The sequence below is a fragment of the Pseudonaja textilis genome, chromosome 6, assembly GCF_049901715.1.
Source record: "Pseudonaja textilis isolate UNSWEBS1 chromosome 6, rPseTex1.2, whole genome shotgun sequence".
NCBI classification, from domain to species: domain Eukaryota; kingdom Metazoa; phylum Chordata; class Lepidosauria; order Squamata; family Elapidae; genus Pseudonaja; species Pseudonaja textilis.
Window position 1 is genome coordinate 16,742,473 of NC_141995.1, and position 13,094 is coordinate 16,755,566.

At 40.1% G+C, this 13,094-nt stretch overlaps 1 protein-coding gene across 6 annotated transcripts in view; it reads left to right on the forward strand.

Moving 5' to 3' along the window:
• Positions 1-440: 440 nt before the first annotated feature.
• RAP1GDS1 (Rap1 GTPase-GDP dissociation stimulator 1) overlaps positions 441-13,094 on the forward strand; it is a 77,769-nt gene continuing 65,115 nt past the window's right edge. For 2 of the 6 annotated variants that reach the window (XM_087935925.1, XM_087935926.1), the window contains exon 1: positions 596-982. Coding sequence is in view for 4 of the 6 variants with exons in the window: in XM_087935921.1 (XP_087792047.1) it covers positions 979-982 (4 nt within the window). In the remaining 2 variants the exon portion in view is untranslated. Of the gene's footprint in view, positions 983-13,094 lie in introns of all 6 variants that reach the window. The other 4 variants (XM_087935921.1, XM_087935923.1, XM_087935924.1 and 1 more) reach the window with 4 other exon arrangements.

The following is a 13,094-nucleotide window of genomic DNA, read 5'->3' on the forward strand; positions in this document are numbered from 1 at the left end:
GCAAATGGGTTCCTTCCAGACCCATAGGGTCCTCCTGTTCCTGGGTTTCGTTTCACCCACTGCATCTTACCGTGTGTTCTGCGAGTAAATAGAGAATAGTTATTTTAATATGGCTTTTTTAAAGATAAAAATCATCAAGCAATTTTCTTTCAAAGAATTCCGCCGCATTCCTGTAATATCAACGTAATATCAACATTCAACCCCACCCCGGACGTCACGACCACTCAGGCAGACCAAAGTCAGGTGCGACCGACGTGTTGCTCGCGCCCCCGCTCTCCGCTCCCGCCGCCGCCTCTCTCCAGCTGAAGTGCTGGCCTCCCCTTCCTCCTCCTCCGTGGGTGTTGCCAGCCTTTGCGCTTCTCACGACAGGCCTTTCCCGGCTGTACCCAAACGCCCGAGTTCCGGCTCCAACCGACTCTTCCCGTGTCCCCCCCCCCGTTTCTCCGGCTGCGGAAGACTCCTCGCTTCTCCTCCCCTGAAGGCAAAGGCACCGTCAGGGTGGACCGGCCCGAGCTGGGGCGGCGGCGCAGGCGCAGGCGCTGGCCCTCCCTCACGCAACCACCCCGGAAAATTCCCCTTTCTCCGCCTCCTTTTTGCCGCCGAGAGCCACAGCGCGAGCGCGGGCAGCCCTTCGCCTCACGGCGGCGGCGGCGGCAGCGGCGGCGCGCGCGTGCACCCGAGCGCCCTCAAGAGAGCCACACGCAGCCAGGCGCGGCAGGAAAGGCACGGCGCGCTCGGGCTGCCCCTTTCTTGCCTGCTGCTGCCCACCTCCGCCTCTGCCCTGCCCTGCGCCTCTTGTTGGCCGCAAGCAGCTGCACTAGCCCCGGGCCCCGCCTGTTTCTCCCTGGCGCGGGAGAGGCGGAGAGCCAAAGCAGCCCACGAGCAGCAGTAGAAGAAGCCGCCACCGCCGGGAGAGCGGGGAGAAGAAGAAGAAGAAGAAGAAAACCTCGTCTTCTTCCCTTGTCCTGTGGCCGAAACATGGGTAAGTCGTCCCGAGCCCGGCAGGTCAGCTTCGTTTCTCCCGGGCTCGGTCAAGGTCCGCTGAAGCATCCCCTCGAGCGGGCTGCTCCTCGCTTGCGCTAAAGGGACAGCCGGCAAGCCCTTTAACCAAGCCCGCCTTAGGGGCGGATCAGGAGGAATAGGACGGCGGTGGTGTAGCAAGTCGGGGCGCGTTCTCCCCCCCCCCCTCGCCCCCTCTTTTTTTTTTAGTGCGGGGGGGATAATCCTTCATGGATCAACCCGCCCCCCCTCCGGGTGGCGTGCTTCTGTCCTCATGTCGGAGCAACGGGAGAAGGAAGCCGACTACTTGTAACTTCCTCATCCGCACATCCCTTCGCTTTCGGATTCCGCGGGGGAGCCGGAAAAAGCAAAAGTGCTTTTTATTCCCCTCCCCTCAGTTAAAAATGTCGGTCGGTCTCGTGACGCTGCTCGGCCAGGATGTCCGTTGAGAGGACAGGAGGCTTGCCAGGTATCCTTGAGTCAGGGGTCTCCAACCTTGGCAACTTTAAGCTATGGCAGACTTCAACTCCCAGAATTCTCCAGCCAGGTTTGCTGGCTGGGGAATTCTGGGAGTTGAAGGCCGCCAGGCTTAAAGTTGCCAAGGTTGGAGACCCCTGCTGCCTGAGTGACCTTAGTCACTGAGGGATGCTTGAGGTGGCAACTGCAAAGGTCTTTCAAAGAAGGAGCTTGGAATGGGAAAGAAGTGGCCTTGAGTTCAGGTGTCGGTCCTGCCAGCATCATTTGAAGGCAGAGAGCTTAACTGTCTAATAAGGAATCCCAGTTTTTTAATGAATTAATCATTAGCATTTTTAGTTGTCAAAGTTTCCGGTTATTTCATGCTTGACTTATCCGAGCTGGAGGTCATTTCATTGAAGTAAACTCAGTTTGGCTGTAGGTCTAAGACTTCTGTTTCCTCAGCATTGTGGGCATTTGTTCTCGCTGTGTAAGGTAATCTGCCATGCATGCAATCTTCCTTACAGGGGCTCTTGTGTACGGTACATCACTAGATTTTCTTGCTAAGGATGAGAAACAGGAGTTACTTCAGACAGGATCGTCTGTTGTGGAAAGAAAAACAGACATGACTGCACGGTCACTTAGTAAAAACAGTGAATTAAACTTCAATAAACATCTTAAGGGAAAAGCTCCAATGGTCAGAGATATCACTTACTAACTCAGCATTTCCAGGCCACACTTGCCCAAATGTCAGTTGTGCTGAAGTCCCTTGGACTATTTTACCAGTGAGCACATGATGTACCCACCTGGATTAAACTACTGAAAGGAGGCCTAGTCTGGATCAGTGCCTAGAAGGGAATCCATCTGGTAATGGAGTATAAAGTCACCTTGGATTCCAATATAGGTGGAATTATTCAAATATATTAAGGAAAGAAATACAATGTTTCCATGCTGTTTGCTTGTTTTGAGTCTTATTATCCTCCCCCTTTACATAAATTGTCTTTTCAATAAATGGTTTGTGTTGTATATATGTGAAATGGAGAGAGTGATTAATAAAATATCATAATCTTTCATTTTAAGCAAACAGTGCCACCAAAATAATCTACCTTGAAATACCAGGATTAGTGTTTTGGTTTTTTTTAAATGTGGCCTGTTCATTTCGTTAATTAGTCATTGCTGTAATTTTTTCAAAACACTGAGGTTGAGTACTGAATGCCAAACCTGATCTTGCCTCTTTTTTCAGAAGCTGTTGATAGTAGCACAGACAAGCAAATAAGACAATCTCACTAGTGGCTTTAACAGATATACGAGAGGCGATTCTTAAATTTCACATCAAGAGTTCTGGAACTTTTAGGGGAAACAATGTTCATAGGGGGAAACCAGTTCCTTGCAGATAGTGAAAATGCTTTTGGGTTATTGTTTTTTTTCCCCCTATTATCTGACTTTACAGGATAAAATATTATATAAGCTTCTTTGGAACTCCACAAACCATCTTGCTTCTGGAGTAGCCAGAAGCCCTTGGCTGTCCCTATTACTAATCTGTGCCCTGCATCTATACCAATTACCTACTGATAGATGTTATATACATGTTCAACACTCATTTTAGACAAAATGACTGGTTTTCTCCTTTACTTTTTCTCTCGTCCGTAAGAAAATATCCAGCATTCAGAGTACTGAATTGCAAATATAAGGTGGGTCAGATTTTAGGACTCTTTGGCTTCTCTATGCTGGTCTGGTCTTCCCATTTGTGTATCTTATCTATCTCTATCTATCTATCTATCTATCTTCATTCATGTATGTGTGTGTGTGAATGAAATGGCAAATACAAATTTTAATTGAAATAGAGGGGATATAAAAAAGAAATGGCAAATACAAAGATTAAATGAAATAGTGAGGATCTGCCACTATTGGAAGCCTGCAGAGAAGCTGGTGTCCACCAACTGAAGAAGGAAGGTGATATCATGAAAAGAATTCAAGAAATAAAGTACTGAAAGAGATAGTAAAGGTTGGAGGCTGACTAGTGACTAAAGGGAAGGGGTTAGTTCCTGTCTCCCCACAATCCCAAAATACACTTCTGGTCAATCTTAGTAGTCACCAGATTTTTCCCTTGAGGGTAATTGGTAAAATGTTACAGATTTTACACACCTTGAAATTGATTCATAAGATTGTGTTGAATGAAGAAGGAAAATATACTACAGTTACATAATTACAGCTTATGATGACTTAAGTTTGCCTTACTTATAAGGTGGGAATCAGATGAAAGCAACATCAAATGAACAACGGAGAAAGTTGTTCCGGCAAGATTTGTGGTGTACTAAGGTGCAAGTGGGTAGAGGGCCTGATGCTCCGTTAACATGCCTCTTACCATGTTTATTCATTCTATTTAATTATTTACATTTCTATACCAACTAAGTCCATGAATTGTAGATGCACAATATGCTAGCATGGTTGGCTAATTTATAGTACATTTTTTTTCATGGCAACCTAGCATAAACAGTATCCAATACAATGCCAGATATTTTCTGTTTATGGAATGGTGACTTCTCAAAGTCTAAAGATTTAAACACTCCAGATTAAATCTTGGTCCTAAATGTTATTAATACTTTCATAGTATGTATTGTTTCAGTACTTGTAGTTTCTTGCATTTATTATTTCAGACTCAATTTGAAGGCTCCTGGTTTTTTTTAATTTATACAGCAAGGTGGGTTGCGAAAATATAGATGAGTCAGTCTCCCAGAAGAATTGGGATATTCCCAGAATGCTCTAGTTACTTCTATAACTTGTTTCACCCTGAAAATCTTACCTGCTCAAGGCATCAAAATCTTAAATGCTTTGTGGGAGGCTAAAAAAATTGGTAGTAAAAAAAATGTCCAGCTGGGTCACTTAAAGGTGGTGATGTCTGGAAAAAAAACACGAAAGCTATTTTAATTTCTTTGATCCACTCAGAAGTTTTGGCTGTAACTGAATGAATCTGTCTACTGCTTTTGCCTACATTTTGCATATCAGGAACATAAACACGCGATGTAAATCACTCAAAAAATAAAAGTTGTGTTCCTGAAGGTTTATTTTCAAGGGAGCATAGGACTTAAAAGTCCTGATGGTCAGCTGTTGAATCCTATATGTCCATATTTTCAGAATTACCTCATATTTGCTCACTATAGCCGTATCTTTGTATATCGTTATGCACAACTCTGTTTATTTAACACATTTGTAAATATTTAACTTCTAGCATTTAGTTGTATACCTTGTTTTATTATATGAATCTCTGTTAATATATTTATCTAATTTTAGATATAAAGATACTGCCTTTAATTGCAGTCAGTCATGTAGAAAGGTACAGACTTTGACTGCAGTCCTATAGCCACCTTCAAGTATATCTATCACTGTTAAAATATTTCTCTGGGTACTGGTTGTAACATTGGACTGCAAGCTTTTTAGGAAAAGGAGCTACTGCTTGTATTAATCTTGTGTCTGCTGTGCACGTTGTGGATATTATGATGTCAGTTCCTGTGTCTATTTGCATTCTAAGAAGTTTCTCCCTTTTTAAAACAGCCCCTGCTTGCTCTCTCGCTCTCGCTCTCTCTCTCTCCCTCTCCCTCTCCCTCTCTCTCGTACTTTAATGTACCTGTGTCTAATAGAATTTGCTTTTTATCAATAGGAATTGCTGTTTTAGCTGTGGTTTAGTTTGCCTGTACTTTATGTATATACGTATATATGTTATAAATGTTTTGCTTTGACTTAGACTGGGCTCATGTATGCTGAATCAGTTTGTTTAATTATGATTTGTTGCATAATCTGGCTACATTCAAACACATTAAATAGCAAATTACAGTTACAGCCATGATGGACATTCACGTGGATATCGACTCGAGTCACAAAGCTTGCTTAGTCAGAGTTTAGTTGTCTTTCCTTTGCGTGAAAACTTCCTCGCCGTCATCATCTATACTGCTTTGGTCATCTGGAATACTTTCAGCCACTTTGCTATTCATAAGGAATTACCAAAAAAAAATTTTTTTAAGTCAAAACATTCATATACTATAATCAAAGGATGCAGGATATCATTGACAAAAAAGGGACGAGGGGGGAAATAGGAAGGGGAAGGGTGCCTAGTGAACAGGATAAACTAATAGTCTGTTTTCCAGGAAAGAATGAAAGCAAGATGACAAAAGGAGAGAAAGTGTGAGATGAGTGATTCAGCAAAGGAAGCCAAGAAAACCCTGAGGCTTGGGCCAGGGGGTCTCAGTATAGTGACAAGAAGAATCGCTTGTCTATGGCACTGAGAACCTTGGTTGATTGTTCACACTGGGACTGCCTCCTCCTAATCTACTTGCAAGTTGGTTGGAGTAATTATATTGCTACCTTTTGCCAGCTTCATAGATTGCTGCATTGCTGCTTAATGTGTTGGGTGCCTTGTTTCACAGCATTGTTTTGCTGTGACACTGTTGCTTGCAAAGGGGAGAAAAAGATGAGGATGAGCAAGGAGGGAACGAAAAGGCCACTGCACTGTTGGCCGTATGTGATTGTACAAGCGTTCCTGCTGTTCCTGTGGAAATCTCCCAAGAATCAAAGCTAGGAATCTTTGCAGTTGTCCTTGTTTTCTGTCAGCAGGGAACACACCACACTACTGTCTGATTTGCCATCTTCCCCTTTTTTGAAGAGAAGGCGTTTATAACTACTTTGGGGGGAAAAAATCACAATAAAATGTAATGAGTTCTGAACGTAGAAAATCTAGCTTGAAGCTTCTATGCAACATCTTTACGGTTAAATCTTCCTATCTGCTTTTTACAGAATTTATTTTCTGTATTTGATGGAAAGCCTCAGAGATATAGTAAGGTTGATTCTCTTCCCCCAAACCCCTAGAACTAAGTGTTTCTTGTGACACTCTGCCCACTTGGCAAATCATGTCAAAGCATCAAAATTTGCTTCTCTGAGCACTAAATCGCTAAGTTCGTTTTATGATTAAATGGTTTGAATGTTCTGCACCTAAGGGCATCAAATACATAGTTTTGTTCATTCAGGGCTTATAAAAATTCATATTCTTTTAATGAAAAGATGCGTGATATTAATATATTTACTTAGCCACATGTAGGTGCTCTACAGTTCTACCAGCTTTACTGACATTTTTCAGAAGTAATCTTTATAGACATTGATATTAAACTGATTCAGAGAACTAAAATAAAGGGTACCAGGTAAGATTTTTTGCCAGCAAAAAATCCAGTTTTTCAGATTTGTATAAACTTTGCATTGAATCTTACGACAAAAACTTTATTTTGCAGATAAATCAATGGCAATGCCTATAGTTCAGGAGCAATAGTTGCTTTCAGGAGACCTATTTGTCACAGCATGCAAAATTATGCAGAGATGATGTTTTACTTTCAGAACCGTTAAAATCAGTTTGGAATTAATTTTAACTTTAACAATGCTTATGAAATTAATTTTCCTTTTAATAAATTTTAGGGAAAAGCTGGAACTATTTTTAAAGCATAGAATATTATATGGATAAAACACTTGAAATGTATTTTAGAAGCATATTTTGTATGCTGCAGTTTTAAGACTTTCTTTTTTTATTCCTTGCCTTGCTTTATATTTATACAATATAGAATAACAGAGTTGGAAGGGACCTTGGAGGTCTTCTAGTCCAACCCCCTGCTCAGACATGAAATCCTATACCATTTCAGACAAATTATTTTAATGGGATTTTTTTTTTCTGCAAACAACAGGAGGAAAATCTTTTTGATACTTTATGTTTCTATTTAATCACAAGGTGCTATTTATTTGTTTTTAATTATTTATTACATTTATACCCTGCTATCAGGATTAATTCTTGTTGGTTCTGTTATTTGTATTGTATAACAAAATAGATTTTTGATAAAGAGACTTTTAAATGGAAAAAACTTTGAAATTACATGTCAGTATCACATTAACACTGCAACACCTTGCAATAAACTAGCTAGGCTCAGTTTTAATTAAGTATCAAATCCCTTTCACAGATTATTTTTAAAAAATGACAAATTGTTGACCTGGCTGTTGTCATTGAGCAACGCAAAATAATTAGGAATACAACCTCTAAGACATTTGACTTCAGAGAGAACAAAAATCATTTTTAAGGTACTTTTTAAAAATTTAAATCTGGTTTATTTTGTAAGAATGTGAACACAGCTCAAACATATAATTATAAATATACTCTCTGTTAACTGAGATGGAGAGCAGATGCAAGTTAACAAATCTGAAATAAACTTTTTTCTAAAAATGATCATTTTTAGAAATATGAATAATGAATAAAAAATATTGTGAATACTATTTATATATTAGTGATAACTTTTCCCTATATCCTGGAAAAAATATCCCTCAAATTCTAAATAAATAAATAGTGTTTAACGAATTAATATAAAACTTTAAAAGCTGCAAATACACGAAGAGCTCCAAACAAGTTGTTCCAACCTCATTGGAAAATTATGGAAAACAGCCCAAGGTAATTTTTGCAACTAATCTCTTCTTTTTGAGAAATTCTATAAGGAGCAAATAAAGATGCACTTTCATTGTAGGACTGTTCTGTAACTTTATCCCAGAATTATCTGCTCAGTCATTTTTGTATGATGAATTTTTTTTAAAAATGAGAAAACATTTTAAAAAGATGACAATGTGGATTCTCTATGCTTGCATATCTGCTTATCTGCTTTCTGATCTCAGACACACCCTGACTAGTATGAGAAATCCTACAGAAGCTTGATCCTACAGCTAGAATGTCTTACACTTTAGTATTATTAATCCTAAATGTATTCTGAGCATAAGTAATGGAGGAGGAGGTTTAAATAAATTGGTGTAAGTAGTCTGCTGTTCTAGAATATGAAAAAAGAGAGAATTAATGAACTGTATTAGACTAAAATTATTGATAAGTGTATCATAAGAAGAAAATATATTCTCTTCATTTTGAAACAAAAATAACCTCAGAGTTCAAGTTGTCCAGCTGTTTGAGTACAGTAAGGACAGGTTAATACAGAAATAACATTGGAACATTTAGAAAGAAAGATATATTTGGAGAAGACACCAGCAAAGTAGACTTCTTTGTAATGCATATATTTTCTCTCATCATTGTAATCAACTATCCTTCAGACAGAGACTGTTGGGATCAGCTGTATTGTAAGGGTGAACATTATTAAAAATCATAAAGATCAGTGGCTGTTAGCTTTAATGGCAGCGTGACTTCCTCTGCAGGCCATCTGGTGGGTAAGTGGTGGACTTCCTGATACAGTTGGCTCACCGTATGAGAATAGATTGCTGAGTTAGATAGTCCAGGCATTTGACCCATCGGGTCACTTCTTACGTTCTTAAGATCAACAAGTCAATTTGCCATAGAGATAGTAGGGTGATGTGGAAGCAATTTATTTCGATCCTAGCTGATGATTTCTGTTTGACAAACCCTTAGGGCACCATAACAATTAACAATACTTAAGGGGTAACCTACTCCAGCTGTTAGCATCAATCCTCTCTGGAACCTCCCATCATTTCTATAATTTCCTTTGTAGCAAATAGATTACTACCATGTGGCACCATAACCTCCATAGAAGATAATTTCTCCCAATGGCCTCCCAATGTTGTACAATGCAATCAAATATTTTTTAGATCATTACAAAATACTAGTCTTTGTTAATCCCTTTTCAACTGCAAGCTTCATGCATATTTATAAAAAATCTAAAAGAATTCAAGATCGTATGAGCAACTGGGTTGAGATTGCAAAATGTGTGAGCATTGAATATAAAAGGGAAAATGACTTTAAACCTGTATAGATATTCTGCTAGGTCTTTATCTTCTTTCCAAATTCCAAATGTTTGATTAGAAGATTAGCAAACTTAAGAAAAGGTGTTGTAAAAAAATTTTTTCCCTTTGTTTGTGTCTGATTTTTAAAGACTGCCTGGATAAGTCCATGCAGTTCTCTTAGCAAGGTTTTTCACAAAGGAATCAAATTTCAGTACGCTGGAGATAAGTAGCATGACTGCCGTTTAAATACATTACTGTTGAATCCATTGTATCTAGTAATCTAACCCCATATCCAAATAATTCAGAGATTTCTAATTCCATATCCAGGTCATTCATAAATAGACCAAATAATGTAGAATCTATGATGGAGTCTTGTAGTATAGAAGTCATTACCATTTCCTGCTTCCTACAAAGTTGTAGATGTACGCGCCGGCCATGCCCACACCCAGTTTAGCGAAGAGAAAAGTCACGATACGTCTCGTGACGACACTGTGACAATGAGAGTTTGACACCCTTGATCTAGGCAATAGTATTTAAATGGATTAATTATGTGCCATCAAATCAATATCATCTTGTAGGACCCACATGGATTGATCATCTTCAGGATTATTTTGATACTGGACAAATAAAAAACACTGGCCTAATTGAATACTTATCACTATTGGTTCTTTTAAAACTTTCAGTATGTAACTGCTTAGCAAAACGGTAAAACAATTGACTACATAGTTGTATACACTTAATAAATTTGAAGGGGGAAAACTAAAAAAACTTTTAATATATGGTACTTTCATAATTAAAGCCATCAATATTGAATATGAAACAGTAGATTGTACTGTATTGTATAACACCTCAGATGGAATCTTAATAAAAAATGAAATTACTGTAGTTTATCAAGACTGACAACATAAATTCCAACCTTATTTACAGACCCAGCTGCTTTTTTTAGTTGTTGTTTTTAACAGCATTTTAAAAAGGGACTAGTTGAAAATTTGATTTTGTTAGATTTACAAAATCGGGTTTTAGCATTTAATGAAGCAACACCTTCATTCTTTCAGAACACTTAGAGAACTATTGCTAGAAATTTTGGTCAAAAGAATGTTGAAACTCTACACTTAAAATGGATTAAATTCAAACTGTTTATGCTTCACATTTCAAAACAAATTGTATAAATTACTATATACAGGCAAGGAGACGAAATAAAAGTGCAAGGAGCAGGGTAGCGTGCTGAAAACGATGCATAAATCTATAGCCTCTAAGTCTACTGAACCTGTTCACATAACATGAGCTAGTTGAAATTTCTCTAGGCTTATTCTGTTGTATGCAACTTGGTGAAGCAAGTCCTTTTGGAAAAAGCTAGCTTAAAATGTGGATGAGTAAAAGAAATCATTTCCTATTTTGTTTTCTTCTTAAAAACCTGGGCTTGGTTTTTATTTTGAATGTGCAAGCCAAACCTTACTCTTCTTGAAATTTGTTTTTAGGCATCTGTTCAACACATTTGGAGATGAATTGCAAAAATTATTAATTCTTTGAGTGCTGTATTTAGCACCTGTCAGGTGGGTGATAACAGCCACATTCACAGCGGAAATAGCATAGTAGCTTTTGGCCCTTTAGGAAGGAGGGAAAATTAAATACACATGATCAAATATATATTGATAGGAGAAATAGAAGATGATTGTGTCCATGCTTAAACTTTACTTGTTTGGATATTAAAAATAGCTTTTATAATTTCTTAACACCTATTCAGAAGTAGTGTATATCAGTTTCCCAAAGCAACTTCATGGCTAATCCCATCTGTATGTATATACATGCATATGATTTTAAACTTCGTTACATTCTACAAATATTTGCAAACAGATGAGAAGTAATATGGAAATATTTCATAAAAAGAGTTCCCCATTTCACTTTAAGAAAGTAGAAGTTTGTCATTGGTGGACATTGCCCATTGAAGGGGAACACACTCTTAGCAACCATTTAATTGTGATCAAGTGTGCTGAAGTGTAATATCTCCCTCAAGTTTGCCTGTTAGTGACTTTGTAGGATATTTCAATGTAATTTTCTCAGCAGTAAAAAGTGTTCAGTCAAAGCTTTTGGTGGCCATACATCTCAGGCTGTGTCAACTTTCCAAAGATTTTTTTGACTATTCAAATTGATACTAGTATTCTACATTTCTCCTCCATGCTGCTGCGAGAGTCCAGGATGGGTTACACTCCTCCTGATGACATCATCGAGCTGAGTCTGTCTTACATAAAAGGCCAGCCTCTGGGAATCTCCCCAGCTTTGACTCAGCTCCTTTCGTCGATTGAGCTTGTGTCTCTGAAAGCATTGTTGTTTTAGCCATTAGATCGCAGCAAAGTCTGAAAGCTATTCAGGCTTTTGGCACAGCTCCTGAGGACCCGGTGCGGCTGTCCTTCAGGAGAGTGGGGCTCCGCTCTCCTGCAACAACAAGGATTCGATGTTAGCAATCACCAAGGAGGCTGTAAATAAGGGAGAAGCCATCTATACTCCCCTGCAGCTCTCCTCTGTGAAATCAGCCACCGCGATCATAAAGACTCGATCAGTGATAATAGCACTTTACAGCTGATTCTAATTACTGCAGCTATCCTTTCTCCCGATTTCGCCGCTTAGGGCTCCTTTGCAGCCTAAAGAGTGAGGACCAGCATTTGGAGGCTGGTGCACATGTGAGGGGCCATTTTCCAGCACTTCTCAACGCATGTGGCAGGGGGCCATTTTAGGCGGCCACATATCCGAACAGCTAGCACCTAAAAACAGTAGGCTGTTGACTTAAAAAAACCATCTACGACGCGCATATACGATGCTACCTCAAGGGTTTTTTGTCATTGGTGTTTGAAGGAGGGCCTCAATCCTACCTCAGCTCAGGTAGCAGAGGTATTATGTTTCCTTCAAGATGGCCTAGAGAAGTGTTTAGCACCTAACACCCTATATCACCAGGTAGCGGCCTTTTCCTCAGTTCCTTACTGGGAAGCTTTTCCTTCCTTGTCACATTACCCTTCATTACCATTACTACTCTTCTGTCCGGAGATTCCACCCCCCCAGTCGTACACAGGTATCCCTCTTGGGACCTTCCGAAGGTGCTCTAGGCTCTAGTGGGACCTCCCTTTGAACCTCTTCAGTCAGTGTCTCTTCAATTCTTCAATTCTTGACCCTGAAGGTGGTTTTTCTGGTAGCAATCACATCTGCTAGTAGGGTGTCTGAGCTGGCTGCTCTTTTGGTCAGACAGGACCTATGCACCTTTCATAATAATAGAGTTGTTCTTCGTTTGGATCCCACCTTCATCCCAAAGGACATCGTGTTGCCAGATTTCTGGCCCCTGCTGCGCCACAACTTAGAATGTCAGTGGCACACCTTAGATGTTAGGAGAGCACTTAGAATTTACCTCAAACGCAGTTCTGCCTTTAGAAGAACTGAGGCTATGTTTGTCTCTTTTTTCCCCATCGCACTTGGGGAACAAGGTTTCCCCTCCCACCTTAGTAGGTGGATCAGAGCGTGTATTGCATAGGCCTGCAAGTCCACGGGCTCTCCCAGTGCCCAAAGGTCTGTCGACACACTCTACCAGAAGCACCGTGACTTCAGCTGCCTGGCCACCCAGGCACCTTGGAAGAAATTTGCAGGGCAGCCACATGGGCATCCCCGTCACCTTTCACCAGACATTACCATCTAGATACCTTTGCCTCTGCGAGTGCAGCCTTCAGCAGACGGGTACTTCAGCTAGTGGTCCTGCAATTGGGGTGATCAGCTGGATGAGGACCCTCCCATGGACATGCAGGTTTTGGTATGTCCCATCCTGGACTCTCGCAGCAGCATGGAGGAGAATGGACGTTGATATAATTTACCTGGGAACATCCTTTCTATCTATGCTGCTAGAG